Raw genomic sequence first — 21,958 nt, 5'->3', positions numbered from 1 at the left:
TTTTTTCAAATTTTTAATATTTCTTACAATATTTAGGTAAGGTTAGGTTAGGTTATAGGCAAGGGGGCCGAGCGCCCGCGGCTAGGCAGGCCAGGGGGCCGAGCGCTGCGGCCATGTATTGATTATGTAATACATTATTAATAAATTTAATGTTTATATAACAATATATAGGTGTTGGTCTTTTGTAGGCGTTGGTCTTTTGTAGAGTTGGTCTTTTGTAGGCGTTGGTCTTTTGTAGAGTTGGTCTTTTGTAGCAACGCCCAAATAATTAGGGTATAAGTTTTGGATTTAAAAGAGATTTTTGTTTCATGGTTATTGTATTTCTTTTTTATACAATAGTACAATGTTTTGGAAAATTGGCTAAGTCCAAATTTTAGGACTTTGCCTAAAAATGAACATAGTATTTTTGGATATTTTTTTGTATGATAGTATTCATTTCAAAAATGTTTTCTAAATTCCAATTTTATAGACTCTAACAAATCTTAGAAATGTATACAATTGAACAATAAAAAATATACAATAACATAAATTTTTATAGGTTCCAAAACTGAGTACATGAGAAAATTTAATACATTTTATTTTAAAATTTTAAATAAATTATAGAATTTGACAAAGAATTTATCTAATTCTACAATTTTATTTTTTAAAATTTTTAAATAGTTGAATTTGATAATTTTTTGGGACTTTTTTATTTTCATACTAATACCATTTTGCTGATTGTTTATCTTGTATTCATATTTTGTATAATAGTATTAATTTCAAAATTAGGCAGAGTCCAAACATTTTTTGCTTTACTAAATATTTCAATAAGTGTTCTAAAGTAAAAAAATAATTAGTCCATAATTTATGGATTTGAAAGAGATTTTTATTTCATGTTTATTATATTTTGAAAAAAAATTTGTCTAATTCTACAATTTCAATTTTTTTTCTAAGTACAAATTTTTGAATTAATACAATAAGACAATTTTTACCTGATATAGTTCAAATTTTTGCTGCTATGTGTCTCTCACTTTTTAGAAAAACTTAATTTTTTGGGGGGGTTTTCAATATATGTATGGTTGTTTAAAAAGGAAATTAGTAAATCTTATTTAGTTTGGTTTCCCATTTTATTTTTGTTTTTTTTGTGGTATTTTGAAATATTTTATTTTACATAATTACAAAATCTCAACTATCAACAACAGTATACCAAAGTTAATCAATTTCAGTATAGCAAGTTTTTCATAATACCAAAAAAATTCTACCTATATAATGTATAACCTGGGTACATTTGCATTGCTTCGTACCAATTTTTGAAACATCATGTCCTACAAATTTTATATACATAAAAGTGTTGATGTCTGTTTGTTCTACAGTCTTATTTTAGAGCTTTGCTTTTATGGATTTTTACTTTTTTGTTTTTTAATATTTAGCTTGTAAGTTTCAGAAAACAATTTCTAGATTCTACGTATTTTATTGGAAGGATAATGATATTTAAAAAAAGATCTTATACCAACAACGAAATTAATCTGTAAAAAAAATCAAGACACCTATACGTTAATTTCAGCCGTCTTTGGGGGACAACACTTATTAAATTTGACGACGTTTTACTAGCTAGCATTTACAAAGAAAGTTTTTTGACATTTTTCTAGAATTGTTTGCTTCTTAAAATCATTTGTCCCTGTATGTATCTGATGAAATTTGTTATTAAAAATTGCTGAAAAATATGCCAAAAACTTTGAATTAAACACATGTTTTAAATTAGATTTTGAAAGAGTATTAGTCTTAATTATACTTTTCAACTGAAGGTAATCCCATGATTAAAATTATTGGTAATGCATCAACATATTTCTTCAATAATTTGTTTCTATTCTAGTGGGTTTGCCCCTAGTCCTTAGAGAGCATTACTGCCATATTTTTTGTTATTTTAGAATTTTTTAAAAGTCACTAATCCAAAACTAACTGCAGACAAACAGACCTTGTTCTTTCTCAGTGAATAGTCATTGATGATAATCAAATGAACTTATGAAATTGATATTCAATTCAAGTATGTTCAGAAGGTGAATATAGATAATTTATAATTAATGATTCTATATTACTTTCTATTACTAACTTTATCCTTTTTCTTAAAAAGAACGATGATATTTCTGACATGGTTTTTTGTTATGCTAATACCAATTTTGGCTACAGGTATTATTTACATTCTTATAAGATATGACAAATCATAAACTACTAAATTATTTTTATGTATCCATATTTCAATCTTGTCTAACTCAGATAAGAATAAAAATTTATATGGAGTTTAATTACAATCTAGTAAACCATTAATAAACAAGGATGACAACATCCATAAGTAGCAAAGCACAAAAATATTAAAAGATGTATAGAAAGAAAAAAAACAGATTAACAAAGAAGCACTGAAAGTGGATGCAAAAAAATCAGATGGATCAATTGAAAAAATAAAGCAACCTGCTTTCCTATCTATAATCATGCCACCGTTAGAATATTAGTTCTAATGTAAATAGACTAAACATTTTATGAAACAGACAAAACTTGCAAGAATATATATGTGACTAATTGAATTTATAGACACACAAATTTAATTTAAAAACAAAATTTGAATCGGACCAAAACCACCAATGATATGAAAAAATATGTAAAAGAAATAGAAAGTAAAACTATTTGTCCTTTCATCTATAGACACAAAAATCTTGCAGAGCGATGGAAATTTTGAAAATCAGACTAAAATCATCTAAGATATGAGGGATAATGTAAAAAATATAAAAGCAGCTAAAAAGGTGTTTAAAAGCAGCCCGACCGCCATTGATGTTTCATACTTAATTATGCTCCATAATGATGGGAGTATCAGCCTACTATCTTAACTAGAAGCCGAAAAAATCACGATGCCCCAAAAATGTGTTTTACAAAGGACATTTTAAATTTTAGAGTAGCTTCGCCACTAATAACTAATAAATATAACTTTCAAATTTAGCACTACAAAATTTTCATCACGCATTTAACATCTAGCGTTTTATTTTTGATTAACTAATATCATTTGGTGCTTTCTCTCAGACCACCGACAACCCCACCACGTTTTTGATTTATGAAAAGATACATTTCTAGCTTTTGTGGGCCTTATTCATGTAAAAGGTTACTTTGCCTGCAGGGTCTCAAAATTTTGACCTAACCCAATCTAAGTTAAGCCTAAAATATACATTTTGTTTGATTGTGGGACATATTCAATTTCGCCATTTATAGACAACTTTTTTCTGAATAATGATTTAAGAACAGGTGTTTTGTGTGTTTAATATGTGCATAAATTTAGACTTACATTAGCAACAACTTTTTTAACCTAGACAGACAATAATATTTATATTAATATAATTAGTGACATCTAATTTGCAATACATTGAGGATGATATGTTGATTTTACAGATGATTACACATCAAAGGCAGACTTGGACTCAAAGCAATGCATTATGAAAAATAAACAACCAAAACTAAAAAAGCAATGGTTTAAAATAGATGATATTAATATGTGTAAGGTAAAATCTCTTTATTTCTTTAGCTATAATAAAATTTAAAATTAGCAAAGAAACACAATACGCATAAAAAGTTTTAAATACATTTTATAAGGGTTAGAACTTAAAGTTTTCTTTCAATTGTAGAGAAATGCAAAATTACAACCTTAATAAAAAATACATATTCTTGACAGTTTCGAAAACTTTTTCTCCAAATGGGGTTTAGTTGCAGCTGAGGGTGGTTTCTTATTATTGATAAATATATTATCTTAGTTCTAGAACAGCTGCTCAACAGGATTCTTTACTAAATATTAAGTGTTTATCTTTACTAGCAGCAAAGTGAAACACTTTTGTTATAGAAATAATATGCCCTCTTTAGCATAAGTAAGGGAATGATGAAAATATTTAAATTATCTTTAAATATTAATCTTTTTAAACATTAAGGCGACATGTGCTAAGCGAAAGGACTGTTTGGTTTATCAAATGTCTAAAAACAAATGTTTTCTCAACATTGCGATTCCAATAAAGAAGATAGGGTACATCTATGGTATCAACAATTGTATAGAACCCGGGTTTCCATCAGGTAACATATACTTACAACATAATATTCACAGTTTTAGAATCTCGATCATTAAGTTTTTGTATCCAATCTTCACAAGAGAGGTATTTTTGGAAAGGGTAATATATATATATATAAAATCCGTAGAAATCATATTTGTAAGTTATTTGTAAAAATTTGCAATGTTATTTTGCAAAATTAATGTCATGCCTTAAATGACAGATTTCGAAAAAAATATTTTTATGAAAGTTGTTTATCTACAAGTTCAGACAAAAATATCTTTAGTGTTACTTTTTTCGCCTTTTATATGAAAAAAGTTTTTTCTCACATTTTATGGCATAAAATCTATCATTCCAAATGTGAAAAACAGATATAGAATCCCTTTTAGAGCAAATACAGTACAAAAAGTATCCAAGACATTTTTGCTAAGTATAAAAATCTACAGAAAAATCTTTTTGATTTGATTTACATATAAGATAAATGTATATAAAAATACAGGGTGTTTCAATAGAAACGTTTTTTTAAAATCTTAATTATGCATAGAAAATAAAACGATTATATATAATGCTTATATATTTGGTCTTTTGTAGCAACGCCATATATGACGTTCCTACAAAAGACCAACTCTACAAAAGACCAACGCCTACAAAAGACCAACTCTACAAAAGACCAACACTTACAAAAGACCAACTCTACAAAAGACCAACGCCTACAAAAGAGCCAACACCTATATATTGTTATATAAACATTAAATTACATGGCCGCAGCGCTCGGCCCCCTTACATTAAACATTCATACATATAGGTTAGGTTATAGGCAAGGGGGCCGAGCGCCCGCGGCTAGGCAGGCTAAGGGGCCAAGCTCTGCGGCTATGAACTTCTCGCATTACGATTTTTTAATGTTTGTCTTTTGTAGAGTTGGTCTTTTGTAGGCGTTGGTCTTTTGTAGAACCGTCTAGTTGGTCTTTTTTAGGCGTTGGTCTTTTGTAGAGTTGGTCTTTTGTAGCAACGCCATATATTTGGAAAACCTATTCTGGGACATTTATGTTTCAAATATTTAAAAATGATTTTTTCATCAAAGTATGCCTTAAAAACTGGTTTTTCCAAAGGCCTTATTTTTGAAGATTTACAGATTTAAACATTTTTCTAAATATATTCCCCTTTCCAAAAATACCTTGTGAAGATTGATTGGATAAAGAAACTTTATGATCGTGATTCCAGAACTGTGATCAAAACTTTAAGGGATTGAAATATAAATCAAAGAAAAATACATTTTTTAAACACAAGTAAACAGTATAGTCTATTTTTTTAAAATTTACTTTTACTTTATTTGAATTTTTCAATACAATTTATTATTATGGTTAATTATGGTAATGTTTCCACATGTTTTTGCTCTAGGACTAAAGGTAATGCTGCAAGAAATATTCTAAGCTTATTTTGGTCATAAAGTTAGGGTGCCAGTAATTAGTGACATTTTTACAATAAAAAAACACATTTTTGATAGTCAAAATATCTAATAATTTGGTTTAACTTCTATGAACAAGAATTTCAGCTTTTATTATTTTCAGCCATTCAGAAGGCATGAGCCGCTCAACAACAATTAACAGCTGAGCATCTGTAGATAATTGTTATTGTTTCATTATTTTCTGCGAGTATTTTATGCTTACAAAGATTTCAATATGAAAAGGGGTATTTTTATTGTAAAAATGTAACCCTTTACAAACATTCTAACTTTGTGCCAAAAAAAAAAGAATATGATTTTGTTTCTAGCTGAGTGATTTACCATTAAAATTTCTACCATGAGTGCTGGAAAAATTAAAAAAATTTCATCTACCTAAAATGTCATTTTAAAATGCCAACAACCTTTTTATTATTGAAGCTGGATGTTTTAAATTTGGAGGATTGGGTGTACTTGTGGCAGCCATTCAGCAGTTAAAGCTATGTATTTCTTGCAGACTTCCTTTAAAGAGTTAGACATTTTTGAAGAAACTTAGTTTTTAATTGACTTATTATTTAGTGACTGCTCCTAATTGTAATCTCAATCAATATGGTATTCCATTCTTAAGTATAATCAAAAAAGGAAAAATAGATGAAACTGCAAAATGTACAAATGAATGTATCAAGAAACAGTATTGCTTAATGTGGTTACACGAAATAAAATCCCAAAAGTGCCTAATTTATGTTCTGTCAATTAAATCAGGTAATTCTTAACTAAAGTGAAAAATAAAGTAAAATTCATTTAAAGGGACTGAACACAGTATCTTTTGATAGGTTATTATAGGTTAGGTTAGGTATATGTTAAGATTTTATAATCCGGTTTTGACATAGTTGTCCATTTTTTCTAACTGTTAAGCAATCTATTTACATATACTTTGCTCTAAATCAATGTATATTTACTTAGAGATTGTTAAAATAAGCCATATTTTTTTATTTTATCTATAATACAAAGTAGAGTGATGTCTGTCCGTCCATCTGTATGTCTGTCTGTCTGTCCGTCTGTCCCTTAAGATCTCGGTAACCACTGAACCGATTAGATTCTACTCTTCAGGGTATATACCTATTGGTCCTGTGGTGGTTTTAAGCTATTTTCTTGGGAGGTGGGACACCTCCAACCCCCCCCCCAAAAAAAAAATTATCACTTAACATAAATTATTGACAGCAGCATCAGAATTTTTTTTTATTTTTTTAAAAATTACCTCATGGGGCAAAGCCCCTAGAGGCTAGTAGCGAAGCTGCTAGTATAAAATACAACAAAGACAATAACAGTTTTTCTTAGCAGTATTTAAGTAACTTCAATCCGCCCATCTCTCGCCAACCTTTAATTACAAAATTTTAAATAAAATATGTGCAATATTTTTTTATAAATAGTCTGATAAAATTTTTTCCTAAAACTTCCAAGTAGGTTATTCATTGCCGGCATCAAAATTATCAAAACATGAATTGACAATTTGTTGTTATAAAATAAAACCTTAACAATCATTGTTTACTATATATGACAGGTGTAAAATCCCTAGAAACAGTAAAATAATCAAAAATGTTCAAAAATTATGTGTTTTCTATATTTCCTCTCAAAAAGCCTGAAAATCAATTAATAAATTCTCGATATTTTTTATAAGAGAACGTTTTAGGTTGATTAGTATACCTAAAGTATATCTCTTTCTAGTTTTAAAGATTAAAATGTTTTTTTTTTAATTCGACTAAAACTGTTTTCTAGCTGTAACTTCAAGTATTGGAATACATTACTGTAATTTAAAACCAACTACTGCTACTTCCACAACTTCTACTACAACAACAAGCACTATGACAACAACTACTACTACTACGACAACAAGCACTATGACAACAACTACTACTACTACGACAACAACTACGTCAACAACTGAAACTATTCAATCAAGTAAGAAGCTGTTTAAACATGGCTATAGAATAGAATGACTTTGCATATAAGATTTTTTGTTTGGGGTGGGGTGGTGGGAGCCACACTTCAAATAGATATTCTGAAACCTAATCCCTGTAAAGCAGAACCCAAAAGGTATATCTTTTCCTATTTGTATTGTATATTATATAATATTTATAATGTGATTCTAAATTTTAGATTTATGTGTAGATGGATGGACAGTGGATACTACAACAGGTTACTTTTCCTATTAAACAAAATGGCGCTATTTGTCATATTTACCCCTTCTCTTGTATGTAAACACGTCTAATTTAAACAGTATGAGTGCCTTAAATCCTTTAGTTATGGTATATTTTAGGCAGATATTCTAACCAATTAACAAAGTCTGTTCAGCTCTAAGTACAGAAAAGCTTAATTTTAAAACCATTATTTTAGATTCCCAGAGATTGCATTTTTAGTAGCGAAGCTACAATATAATTCACTTTGTCTGTCCGTCAGTCAGTAAGTCCGTAACGCTATTGGGGAAATGTGTTTTTCTCAGTTACTATTCAAGATAGACAGCTTAAATTTTTAGTGAGGATTCATATGACATATGCCCATATAATCCATACATTGTTTTGTCCATCTTTCTGTTTTTTGGGGTGCTAGATCGATTCCTATATTTTCAAGTTTTCGTGATTTTCTCAACTCCTTTTCCAGATACAGGCCTGAAATTTTCAGGGAATAATCAATTTTACATTCTACATATTTTCGCCAAGTTTTATTGAGATTTGTTTATTAATTGGGGTGCTAGATCAATTCTAGATTTTTAGGTTTTCATAGTTTTCTCGATTCCTTTATGATTGACAGCTGAAATTATCAGGGATTGAATATGCACATATTCTACATATTTCCATCAAGTTTCATTAAGATTTGTCTATTAATTGCGGTGCTAGATCGATTCCTAGATTTTTAAGTTTTCATGATCTTTAAGGTTGCGTGAATTAAAGGTTTCTTGATTCCCTTATAGTATCAAGATTAATGTTTACTGTATGGCACTGCTTTATAGTAGTTTTTTTACCGATATCCATTCATAATTTTTTAGCTTCGCTACTTATGGATGTTGTCATTCTTTCTTTTAAACATGTAATTATTTTTACTTTTGTGTTTTTACTGGACACCATGCTTATCAGTTATTATAAATCATGGTTATACAATTTTACAAAATACACTTTAAAATCCTCCCAAATTAAAATGTGAGCAGTTTTGATTGGCATTAGTACTGAACAAGCCTAAGGCCAACTGCCTATTTTCCTTCTCTAGTGGAATTCCCCTGAATAAAAAAATATAAATTTATTTGTATTTTAAATTTTATTAGGTTTTAAAAAATAATTTCTATTCAGGTTCTTGTTATAAAGTTTTGACACTAAAAACAGACTGGCATGTTGCTAGAAATAATTGTGAGGATCAAGGGGCAGAATTGGCATCTATCCGCTCAAGTCAGGAATGGGAATTTATCAAAGGTTAGCAAAAAAATGTAATTTTTAAATTTAAAGATTAGGAATTATTTGCAAAATGTTGAATTTCATCCAATTTAAGACCTGATGACGTAAAAAAGCTTATTTTTAAAAAAGGGTTTAACTACATCCCGAAATCTAAGGACTAGAATCAGGTCTGATCTTTTTAGATTAATGTGGTTTCTTTAATTCATAATGTCATATACTTTTAGTTTTTTTGAGTAATACTTCAAGTGAAATGATATGGTTGGGTGGAAATGGCCGTCAAACAAATGGGTCCTGGTTTTGGACAAATGGATCCCCATGTAATTTTTTTTACATTTCTTAACAATATCATTAATTAATCTTTTACATGAATTGATTTTTAAAATCGTTGACAATTGTTAAATAATTCATCCTGTTTGTCTTTTTGAATTTAGAAAACCTGAATTGATTTGTTAAATACTATAGAAGTAAATGGTATTAGTATAAGATATATAGTAGTAGAATAATTGGAATGCCAAGAAAACAAATAAGAAAATGAACATGCAGATGCAATCCAAATTATCCATTCTAGAGATAATTTACCTTTTAAACTTTTATTTACATTATTCGTGCTGTGTGTGATACAAAATAATTCTATCTTATTTACATTTTACTATATATTTGACACTACCTATATTTTGATGTATGCTCTACCAGTACCTTTTTTCTAACAGACGGTGATGTAATATCAACATTTTCTATTTTAGTCATTTTCACTGATTGGGATCATGATTATCCAAACAATTCTAATGGCAATGAACATTGTCTTTTGGTAATATATTTAAAAGGAAGCCTGTAAGACAAGGAAGTCCAGGGGGGGGGGGGGAGGGTAATGGGGTGATTACGCTTCTCCCCCCCCCCAAAAAAAAAAAGAAATAAAAGCGCCCCTTTTCATAGTCAAAATCTCTCAAAAAAATTCAGTTTATCTTCTGTGAACAATGAGAGTACAGTAGTTTAAGATTTCTAACTTTTAGTATTTCCAGCCAATCAGAGGGCAGGATCCACTCAACAATCAATCACAGCTGAGCATCTGTAGAAATTTGATTAGTTTCATTTTTTCCGCTGTTACATACCGCTTAAAATTCAAAGTTAAAATATTTTTTGTTAGATTTTCATATTTTCATTCATATATCAAAGATAGAAACTACAAATAAAATTCTTTGGAAAAGGTTTCTTGTAAAATGTTTCCATTAAAATCTTAATTAACCAATTTCAGGCTGACACTGGAAATGATTGTAAATGGAATAATGTAATATGTAATGATACCCGTCCTTATGGTTTGTGTAAAATTTCGGGTAAAATATTAAAATATACAGTATTTTTCCTAATTTTGATATAATTTTCCGAAATCACACACATGTTTACATAATTCTTAATTTTTACTTAATTGGTTAATATTACATAAAAACAAAAGAATATTCAACAATCATTCTAATAGCTCTAATTTTAAACAGGAAAACTAGATGGATATACTAAAGATTCAGTGACAGGTTATTTTTGTTGTTGTGAAATTGAATTTATATTCTGCTTTTTCATTATCTAGAAATGTGTGTAGAAATCAACTAATGTTTACTATTGATCTTGCATGATGTAAAACATAATGAATTTAGGTTCCTTGTACAAAGTAATGACAGAGAGAACAACCTGGTTAGATGCAAAATCCTTCTGTGAATCAGATAACGCAGAACTTGCTTCAATTCGTAATTTTCATGAATCAGAATTTATCAAAGGTCAGAATAAAGGATGTTTTTTTAAAAGTTAACTTAGATGTACTGTATATTTTTAAAACGTTAAATTTTATCTACTTAAAAGTAATAAAAAAAGGCTCCTACTATTTACTTTATGAAAATGGGTTTAGCAACGTATTTAAATATATCAAGGAACAGTTGTAGGAGTGGTCTTCTAGGTTAATGTAGTTACTATGTATTACTATCTATACCTACTTCTTAAGGTATTTTGAGTAATATCACAGCTGGAATTGTATGGTTAGGTGGTAAAGACCTTCAAATAGATGGGTCCTGGATTTGGACAGATGGATCCTCATGTAATATTTTTAAAATTCTTAATTTATAGATTTTTTCAAATATTATTCTTTCTCTCTTTTCTGTAACTACTTTATAAAAAAATATTCCTTTCCTAATAACCTGGCTCATTATTTACGAAAAAAAAACATTTTTCTGCATGAGGTCTCAGATTTTGATAAAAGCTTCCAGTCCCCTTCATTTGGTCATAAAACTAAGGACTGGGTGATTTTTAACCTTTTTAATCCATTTAAAGTCCGATTTTTCGCGCATTTTCTCACTGTGGTGTTTTCACAATGAAAAAAAGGCATTTTTTCATGATTTTCAAGTTTAAAATTTTTACATTAATTTTCAACTTACATACATGTTTTATATATCAAATTAATCCCCCAGATGGGTACAATATAGAATTTGTCTTTAAAATCACAAAAAATCATGAATTACAGGGTGTCCCAAGAAAAATGTCAAAACAGGTTTTTTAAACTTTTGACACTGTCAGGAAACGAATTTTGCCCATTTCTTGCCTTGAGAGTGAATATCATCCATTTTACAACACATATGAAGTAAATTTGGCGTGGTAACTCCAAATTTGGACACCTGAGAAATTTTTGAAACACCCTGTAATAGTTATTTTTGCGTCTGTAGAGCTTAAAATTGGTAAAAATTTATTATTTTTTTCAAATTAGCATACAAAGTATCTAAGTATGTTAGGCCATAGTGTTTTCTGACCAGATTACAATTTTTATATTTTTTGGACACCCTGTATTTTCAAAAAAATGAGAAATTTTTTTTTTCTTTTTTTAAGTTACCTAAAACTGTCATATAGATACAGATTTTGACTAATAACAATAATATTTGCCTATTTTACAAATTTACACACTTTTGGGACACCCTGTGCATGTTTTTGAAAAATGGTGGTTTTTGCCCCTTTTTTGGGGGAAGGAGTCGTTTTAGGACCAGAGACTATTACTTTATTTTTGTACAACTTTTTAAGGCACATAATTTGTTATTTATACATTAACCGCCTCCAGCCAACCGTTTTGCCGTTATTCACCGCCAAAGGCGGAATTTTTACCTTTTTTACCGTTCTTGAGGTTTTAACGGGCATTTTTGGTAAGAAGGCGTTGATTTATCAAGATCACTCTGAAATACTTTTATTTAGAATATTTTATTTACTAAATTTCATGTGAAGTAAAATTTTTTGTATGTCCAACCGATTTTTGTCAAAATGAATTTTAAATGGACGTGATTTATGTTTCTTTTATTACTAATGTTATATCAATTATTAATATTATATTCACTTCATTCACTTGTTTTAACAATTGAAATCTATCTTGACGAAAAACGGTTGGATATACAAAACATTTTACTTCACATGAAATTTAGTAAATAAAATAGTCTAAATAAAAGTATTTCAGAGTGATCTTGATAAATCAAGATCAGCTGAAATAAATTTCCTATTCGAGCCCTAGTTTCCTAAAGTGTACAGCAGATAACCCTAGTTTCCTAAAGTGTACAGCAGATAACCCAATTATTGCAGACCCTATTTTCAGCGACTCCGGTCAAATGGAAAAGCGATTTAATGTATAAACGATTTATACATTATACATTCAAAAATTTTAACTTTTCAAATTTTAATATTTTTTTTGAAGTTTGAAGCTTTTTTAGTAGCAAATATTGAGATAGGACGCGGAAGCTACGCACACTTTTGGAAACTAAATTCAGTTCATCTAAATCAACGCCTTCTTACCAAAAATGCCAGGGTGTTTCAAAAATTTCTCAGGTGTCCAAATTTGGAGTTACCACGCCAAATTTACTTCATATGTGTTGTAAAATGGATGATATTCACTCTCAAGGTAAGAAATGGGCAAAATTCGTTTCCTGACAGTGTCAAAAGTTTAAAAACCTGTTTTGACATTTTTCTTGGGACACCCTGTAATTCATGATTTTTGTGATTTTAAAGACAAATTCTATATTGTACCCATCTGGGGGATTAATTTGATATATAAAACATGTATGTAAGTTGAAAATTAATGTAAAAATTTTAAACTTGAAAATCATATAAAAATTGCCTTTTTTTCATTGTGAAAACATCACAGTGAGAAAATGCGCGAAAAATCGGACTTTAAATGGATTAAATAGGTTAAAAATCACCCAGCCCTTAGTTTTATGACCAAATGAAGGGGACTGGAAGTTTTTATCAAAATCTTAGACCTCATGCAGAAAAATGTTTTTTTCGTAAATAATGAGCCACCTAAATTGTCCCCCCCAAAATATATAAAAAAAATATTGGTATTATTTTGTTATGTGGTATATTTAATGAAATAACTTAACATAAAGACAAATGTTTTTATGACTTATGTTTTATAACAAGAATTATTTTATAGCTAGTGTTTTATATTGAGTGTACATATAACAAGTGACATTATAAAAAAATAAATGAGCACTTTTTATATTCTAGCTGTGATGCATTTGAAATATTATCTATTTCAGTCACTTTTACTGCTTGGGATCATGGTTATCCAAACAATTCTACAGGCTCTGAACATTGTCTTTTGGTAATATTTTTTTTTTCAAAGAATCTGAAAGATCTCAATGACATTTGAATCAAAGGATCAACTTCTCTATTTCTAGGCTAACATGGAAAATGATTGGAAATGGAATAACATGTTATGCAATGATACCCGTCCTTATGGTTTATGTAAAATTCCTGGTAAAATATCTAGACATTAGCGGCTACGCTCCTAGAGGCCTCTAGGGAGAATTGATTAAATTCAATAACCTAAATTTTTATTTTAGATTTAAAAAAAAGTTGGATTTTTTTTACTTGTTTTACTAAAATAAAATATTTTTGGTATTAATTTTTTCCTGGGGCGATTTCTCTTGGGAGTTTGGTGGTACCCTCTCCCCAAAATGTTATAAACCTTCCCAGGACCTATGAGAAGCTATCCTGTTTTCATAATGAAATATCCTAATAAAACATTGTCTAAGTGCACCCATTTTGTGCCCAACTCGAAGTACCTAAAGTTATAATTAATAATTATTTGAAATAAGACAAGTTTGTTTGGTATAGGTACCCAACTTCTATGACACCCAACAAAATGAATTTTAGATCATTTAATTCATTTATATTTGTAAGAATACCAATTTTTATGTTTGAAATATTTTTTTTTATGCAGGACCAACATGTCCCTGTACATTAGATGAAGCCAAGTTAACCTGTGATGGAACAAATATTTCAAATTTTCCTGATGACCTAACAAATTATGGTTGTTACGATGTTTATGACTATTCCTCTGCTTGGAGATTAGTTCTAAAGAATCAACCTTTAAGAGTATTAAGTGAAGATGCCTTTTCAAATTTTTCATTATTAACACAAATTTCTATGTCTTTTAACAAAATAGAAATTATTCACACAGATGCCTTTAGAGGAATGGATAAAGTTAGAATTCTTTTTCTGAAGTACAATCAATTGCACACTGTGCAAGAAGGAGCTATGGATGGATTGGTTAACCTGAAATATCTTGATATAAGAAATAATAAGAAATTTTCAATGCCCATAACAAATACACCAGGTAAGCACTTATTTGGTTTTAAAAAGTTTAAACATTCAATATTGCAATTATACAGTGTTTTTTTTTTATGAGAACTTTTTTGAAAGCAATTTTACCCCACTTATAGTTATCAGAATTTAATTATTAATGGCTTATTTTCTTCGTTTTTTAAGGCAATTAATAGAACACCATAAAAACATTTCAGTTTTTATCTATAAAGTACAGTAAAATTTAAAATTCAAAACTTAGGTGTCAACGTCTAAAAATGGTTTTAGCGCATTTTTCTTATGCTCAAATATTCAACCTTTTGCAAGAATGGCTGCTAAACACTTGAAAGTTAAAATATAGAGCTAAAAATGTATACAGATACTATTAGGGACATGTACTAGAACATATCAAAGTTTGAAGGTCATATCTCAACCAGGGAGGGAGTACTGGCCCCCCAAAGTCGACTACAGAAAATCAAATTTTTTTTTCTTGCAAAGGGTAGAAGATTAGGCATAAGAAAAATGCGCTAAAACTATTTTTAGATGTTGACACCTAAGTTTTGAATTTTAGATTTTACTGTACTTTTTAGATAAAAACTGAAATATTTTTTTGGTGTTCTATTAATTGCCTTAAAAAACGAAGAAAATAAGCCATTAATCATTAAATTCTGATAACTATAAGTGGGGTAAAATTTCTTTCAAAAAGTTCTCATAAAAAAACACACTGTATAAATATTAAAATACTATGTTTAGGATCTAGTTGTCCTTGTTTAATCAATGATGGTGAACTTACCTGTCTGCAAAACTCCATTGCAAACTTTCCAGATGACCTTGCAGAGAATGGATGCGATGAAGAACTCGACTACTCTTCAGCATGGAGGCTTGTTATAAGAAATCAACCTTTTGAAGTTCTAACTAGGGATGCTTTTAAAAGATTTCCATCGCTTACTCAAATTGCAATGACTTATAACAATCTTAGGATAATTCATACAGGGGCATTTAGAGGATTAGACAAAGTTAGGATACTAATTTTGAGGTACAACCAATTAGAAATCTTAGAAGAAGGATCCCTAGATGAATTGACAAATCTAATACACTTTGACTTAAGAGAAAATTCAAATTTTAGTTCATACACAACAAACAGTTGGTATTTCTGTGAGAAACTTTCTGGAATTCGTCAAGTGCTGGATAGTCCTTATATTTATAAAAACTTCAAATCTAGTAATCTCACCAATCAGTACTGTGATTCCCTATTAGATTTACCAAAAGATGGCTGTGATAGAAATGATAGTGGTATCATAAACTGCACCTCTGTTGATAATATTTTTCCATGCAACATTTTAAAAGATGATTTCTCATATATTTTATTCAACTTTCCTGAAGACAGAGAACTTAAGAATATAGATAAATATTATGAAGGTGAATCCAACAAATTCTTTCAAGAATTCAACTCAGAAATTGGTTCAATGGAACATGCAAAGTACATGATAGAGTTGAATCTATATGAAACTAAGTATGATCTTGCCAGATTGAAAGAGTTGACAAGTAATATTACAGAATTAGTGACAATTAAAGCTGACACAGTGTTTATGAGTAGTCCAATTACCATCAGTCATTTTTTAGATATTCAAGCAAGAATTGTTGCTGTTGACTACCCTATCACCATGAATATGTCCAAAGAAATATTTACCCAAAAACCTGAAGTAGAAGCCTGGGTCAAAAAAGAAGAAAACTATTATGTTGGAAAAGTTCTTATGAATAAAAAATCTTATGGATTAGTCACAATACTTCAAAATTCTCCAGAAATGTCCAATGGTGATGGGAATAATGTCTGTATTCCCCAAATTTCAAAAGTTGAGGAAACTGGCATGGATGTGTCCAGCTGGTTTGATGTAACAAATATAAACCTTATGTATGTTTGTGCAATGACTGTCATGAAGACCAAAAAGAATTCAAAACTGGTTGATGATATTAGTAACTTTATGCTTAATTTTGTTTATAATTCAACTATTGTTGGCAAACAATCAACATTTATTGCTGCCCAGAAATTCAACAGAATACTGGATTTAAATAAAGTTAGCTATGTTCATAATGTCCCAGCCTATTCTGTTGACACAGTTTCAGCACTTGCTAAAATATTATATGACAGAATGATAGCATATCATCAAAATGAAATTAATCAAGAAATTCAGCTGGCTGGTGCAACTAACATTGCTCAGTCAATTCAGGCTAGCTTTTACATTGTTAAGATTCAACAGCTACAGTATTTTAGTATGGAATATACTGTTTTAGAATCAATATGGGATTCATCAGACAATGATTGGAAATTTAATTTTGATCACAGAAACAACATTGAAAATAAGATTAGTTCATCTATGGATACTATACAAAATCAAATAATTTCAATGCAAACACAGTCTCTCGAACAAGCCCTACAAGAAGCTGAAATGTCTAAACAACACATAGAAGATGTTATTGTTAGCTTTCAAAAACAAATTAATAGACTTACTAAATTGGTTGAAGCATCTGTTTATGTTCAATCTACATTGATGGACAGATTGTCTAAAAATACAAATGATTTACGTGTTGAGTTTGATAAATTTGAAAATGCTGTTGAAGTATGGAAAGAAGAGCAAGCAATGAAAGCATTCATGGCAGTAATAAAAATAACTCTATCATTAGGTACAGCTATGGCATCATCAGATCCTCTTGAAATTGTTGAAATAGTTGAGGGTATTATTGAACTATATGAATTGCTAGAAGAGCTCATTGGAATTGTTCAGAGTATTCAAGACATTCAAGAATTAATGGATGAACTAGATCTCAACAATTTAGCAGAAATAAACCTTAGTCTTGGCACCAGATTTAAAGATAGTCTTCAAACAATGGTTAAACTTAAACTAAAGGGTTCTGATTTTGATGAAATGGATAGAACTGCAACATTAAAGCTTGGTACCTTGAATCAGGTAACTGATTTTGAAATAGATGGTGTGGATGATTTAATGATGGCAATGACTAGAGTAACAGATGTAGGTAAACAAATGTTAAATGAGGCAGCTGACTTTTCAGAATTAATTTTGAAACTGTCTGAGGAGAGTGACAAACTTGAAGTTGCTAAACTAGACAAAGAAAGAGCAACTCAACAAATTTCTAATATTAAAATACAAATATCAGAACTTGCCACCTTTAAGAAGCAATTTATTGCTAAGAGAGAAAAGGCAAAAAATGAGTATGAAAATGAAATAGAAAATTTGAAAAGTAGTTATGCGAGTATAACTCAGGAACTGAGAGCTGTTTTCAGAGATAAAATCATGAAATTGTTTCAATATTTCCAAGACCAATTTTCATCTCTGTCTAAAACATATGATAGAAATATTTTTAATATTCAGTCTGCAATACATCAAAAGTTTTATGGACTAAAAGAGCACAGTATGACTCAAAGAGCTCTGATATTGTCTCTCTACATTGATTATTGTGATGCTAACTACTTTAATACTTTTAGATTATGTGATGGTCAAGGCATGCCTTACATGTCAGATGATTTAGACTCACTTCTTGATACTTTGATAAAGATTCAGTGGGGAAGTGTTGTTTCTGATGCTGAAATTCCTGGAAAACCAATCCAGTTTGGAGGCAAGTTTGTTGTTGACTCCAACAATACTCTACTATATGGTGGAGTCAGAAACTACTATGTTGACAACTTAAGAAAAACATATCATGTTGATATTAATCTAAAAGATCTTGATATAAACTATCGATTTGATGCATCTTGGAGAAATAGGATTGACACAATGAAGATTCTACTATTAGATGCTAATTCTAATCCAATCCAAAGTGCAGGAACAGAGTTTGGTGAAGAAATTCAAATAAGAATAAAATATCCACTTCTCTTTAATGATACTGACAATCAAAAAAATTCCATCAGTTTTCTAGCCCAAAACTCTGTTTGTAATTCTGATTATGTGACTACTCCAACAGGTAAATTTAATTTTAAAGCCTAGAATATATTTTTTCAGCTAGAATAATCATATAATATAAGAAATATATTTTAAAACATTTTGAAAGTGATATAAAAATACACTCTGACACAAATAGAATAAAATAAGAGTAGTAATCCACAAGGCTCTTTATAATGCGTATAAAAAAAGGGAATCAAGTAAAAAACTTTGAGTATAGTTCCTTTCGTAACATTGCACCTTATGGGGCAATTCTTTGTATTTTTCTCCTAGTTCTAGCCCCTGCATGGGACTCTAACCCTGCGGGGCCAACTACCTAACCCTGTGGGACAATCACCTTACCCAATATAACCTAACCTAACCTAAAATAACCTATAAAAAGCCATTTAAAAATACAACAAATTGCCCCTTATTCGGCAATGTTACCAAAGGGACTATTCCCAAAACTTTTTGGTCAAAGTATCACAAATGACGTCACAAGACCATTATTCTAATATGATGTCATTCATGATTTTTCACCCAAAAGAACCACATACATCTTAATTTTGGAACATTTATTTTCACTTAAAAGCATAGAATAGTTGATATTATAGGTTTTTTTCTACTTATTTTTGAGTAGATTTGATATTTGAAGCCAGATTAAATAGAGGATTTGTAGTTTTTGAGATATTTGACCTATTAGAAAGCCCCTTGATAAAAAAATTAAAAAACCAACAAAGCCACTAAAAATAATACCAACAATATAGGCTTGATGTAAAAATTATAAAGCTAATGGTATCAATAAAAAAATAATATTTATAATTTGGTTTACTTTACAATAAGCTATTGCTGCGTGATATTGGGTTTAAACATCCTCAATATAAGGATTACAGCAAAATATAAGTCTAATAACAGTTCATCAGTACATATCCCATTAAGAAACAACATAAGTCACCCCTTTTTTCTTGAATCTCCAATATTTCTATTGATCTCCTTTCTTTCTCCTTCTACACCATATACGAAAAAATGGCATACCTTGCCTATGTCTAAGTATGGAAAGGATGTTGAGGACTTTTGATGCATCATATATATAAAAGTGGCACAACTCCAGTCTGTATTGCATCTATGAGTCATGCAAACTCACAAAATAGGAGTTTATTTTACAATTTGAGGCTGATTGTTAGGTCTAGTGTAGAAAAATAGTTGAATTTATATGAACAATACTAAGAACCCTTACAAGGATAGAAGCTTTGCCCTTTAAATACTTGGGATGACTATAATCTTCAACCTCCTTCCCATCAAATAAAATGGGCAAGGTATGATATTTTTACTAAATGAGAAAAAATAAATATAAATAAATATATATATAAATAAATTATATGTTCTGGATCACTATCTATCTAGCCTTCAGATTGAATGCACATTTCTAATTTTAAATCATTGTTGTGTGTATTTTATAAGGTTTTGTGGTATTACACAATTATCGATAAGGGGCTCTGAATTAGGTCTTATATCTCAAAAATAACAAATCTTTCATAAAATCTAACTTGAAATACTGAATCTACGCTAAAAATAAGTAGAAGAAAACCTGTAATATTCACTGTTCTATGCTTATAAGGGAAAATAATTTTTTTAAAATCAAGATGTATGTGCTCCTTTGTTAATTTATCACCTTTTCTTAGAGGCACTGTAAAGAGCTTCGTAACTCACATAACTGTTTTTGGGAAATTAAAATTCTATTCGATTAATGCATTTTTTCATTTTGAAAAAACTACCTCCTATCCTTCCTTTTTGCAAAAGTTCATGAAAAAATATTAACAAATTAATAGTAAATAAAGAGATCTATTAATTGTTAATTTTAGTATTTCTTATAGAAGACTTATTCTTTAAAAAAAAACATTAACTAAATAAAAAATTTAGCAAATAGATCATTTTTTTCCGATTTAAGAAGATTAGAATATATTTTTTTGCAATGTCTATGTAAGGCAATTTCAAATGCAGAATATTTTCACACTCTTCGAAAAATTGCAACTTTATTTTATTCACAATAATTATTTTGTTATTGCCAGGTCCTGTATGGTCAAGTGAATGTAAAGTGGATTTAGCTTTCAACCAGAGAAGCTATAAGCCTGCACCTAATGGAGTCTTTTCCTTTAAGGTATAAAAAATTTTGCGTGTATTTTATTTAGGGGGGCGGGGGTGGTCTGTTTATGCTAATAATACCTACTTTAATTTCAATATACAAACTTCAATTTAAAAATGCCTTTTTGCATATTCCTACAGTTTTTTGATCAATTATATAAATTATAATATGTTTACTTAATTTTCTTACAGATTGAGAACCCAGAAACTTTTGACATTGCAAGTTTAGAGATCATCCAGATTGACTTTACAGGAACAAGAATTGCATTTAATAGGAATGCAGCAAATCTTTTTATAACAAATCTAGCTGATAAAACTGAACTGTAGTGTAGATGGAGGTTTAAACAAGAACTATATTATGAGATTACACAATTGCATTATAGTTTTATTATGGATTGTAAAAACGATTCTTCTTTTTAAATTATGATGAAAATGTTTAAATATATTTAGTTCTAATTATTATGATTAACCTATTATTTTAGAACTTTGCTTTTATGGATGTTTTCATCCTTTTATTAGAACTTACTTTTTTCTGTGTGGTTTATAATTTCATTTACTGTATACTATTTTATCTATAACACATGTTCCCTTAACTATATAATCTTATTTTCTGTATAATATTCACTGTGTGATAACATATTCCCTTAACTATATAATCATATTTTCTGTATAATATTCACTGTGTGATAACATATTCCCTTAACTATATAATCTTATTTTCTGTATAATATTCACTGTGTGATAACATATTCCCTTAACTATATAATCTTATTTTCTGTATAATATTCACTGTGTGATAACATATTCCCTTAACTATATAATCATATTTTCTGTATAATATTCACTGTGTGATAACATATTCCCTTAACTATATAATCTTATTTTCTGTATAATATTCACTGTGTGATAACATATTCCCTTAACTATATAATCTTATTTTCTGTATAATATTCACTGTGTGATAACATATTCCCTTAACTATATAATCTTATTTTCTGTATAATATTCACTGTGTGATAACATATTCCCTTAACTATATAATCATATTTTCTGTATAATATTCACTGTGTGATAACATATTCCCTTAACTATATAATCTTATTTTCTGTATAATATTCACTGTGTGGTTTTAATTTACTTTAATCCAATAAATTATAGCAAGTTTTAATATCTTTCTAAATTTCATAATCTTCTACTAAGTAAAGGATGTTTTTCTGTCTTGCTAATCGCTGCAGACAGGACCATTCACGGGTTGCTTCTGGCTAGGAACTTGACTTTATGTTCTCTGGGTGGGTGGATGTACTATCCTCATACCTGCACCAATAAAAGCTTCTTTGTAAAGGAGAA

The 21,958-nt window shown here is 29.3% G+C and overlaps 1 protein-coding gene across 1 annotated transcript; it reads left to right on the top strand.

The window, feature by feature from the left end:
* Positions 1 to 1,342: 1,342 nt before the first annotated feature.
* Positions 1,343 to 21,698, top strand: LOC145319775 (uncharacterized). The gene is made up of 20 exons (XM_080162122.1): positions 1,343 to 2,036; positions 2,111 to 2,166; positions 3,412 to 3,521; positions 3,942 to 4,080; positions 6,073 to 6,255; positions 7,270 to 7,452; positions 7,651 to 7,689; positions 8,835 to 8,954; positions 9,161 to 9,253; positions 9,680 to 9,744; positions 10,189 to 10,267; positions 10,427 to 10,462; positions 10,583 to 10,702; positions 10,924 to 11,016; positions 13,487 to 13,551; positions 13,628 to 13,706; positions 14,173 to 14,568; positions 15,288 to 18,512; positions 20,539 to 20,627; positions 20,804 to 21,698. The coding sequence occupies exons 1-20, from the start codon at positions 2,002 to 2,004 to the stop codon at positions 20,936 to 20,938; spliced, it is 5,340 nt and encodes a 1,779-aa protein (XP_080018248.1). The 5' UTR covers positions 1,343 to 2,001; the 3' UTR covers positions 20,939 to 21,698.
* The last annotated feature ends 260 nt before the right edge of the window (positions 21,699 to 21,958 follow it).

This window comes from Acartia tonsa, chromosome 5 (assembly GCF_053477335.1).
Source record: "Acartia tonsa isolate MP-2025a chromosome 5, ASM5347733v1, whole genome shotgun sequence".
NCBI lineage: Eukaryota > Metazoa > Arthropoda > Copepoda > Calanoida > Acartiidae > Acartia > Acartia tonsa.
This window is presented reverse-complemented; position numbering and strand designations above follow the sequence as displayed.

Coding starts and splice junctions, on each gene's coding strand:
- LOC145319775 (XM_080162122.1), top strand. CDS start 2,002: ATGAAATTGATATTCAATTCAAGTATGTTCAGAAG. Junction 8,955..9,160: donor GGAATGGGAATTTATCAAAG/GTTAGCAAAAAA, acceptor ATATACTTTTAG/TTTTTTTGAGTAATACTTCA. Junction 9,254..9,679: donor TTGGACAAATGGATCCCCAT/GTAATTTTTTTT, acceptor TTTCTATTTTAG/TCATTTTCACTGATTGGGAT.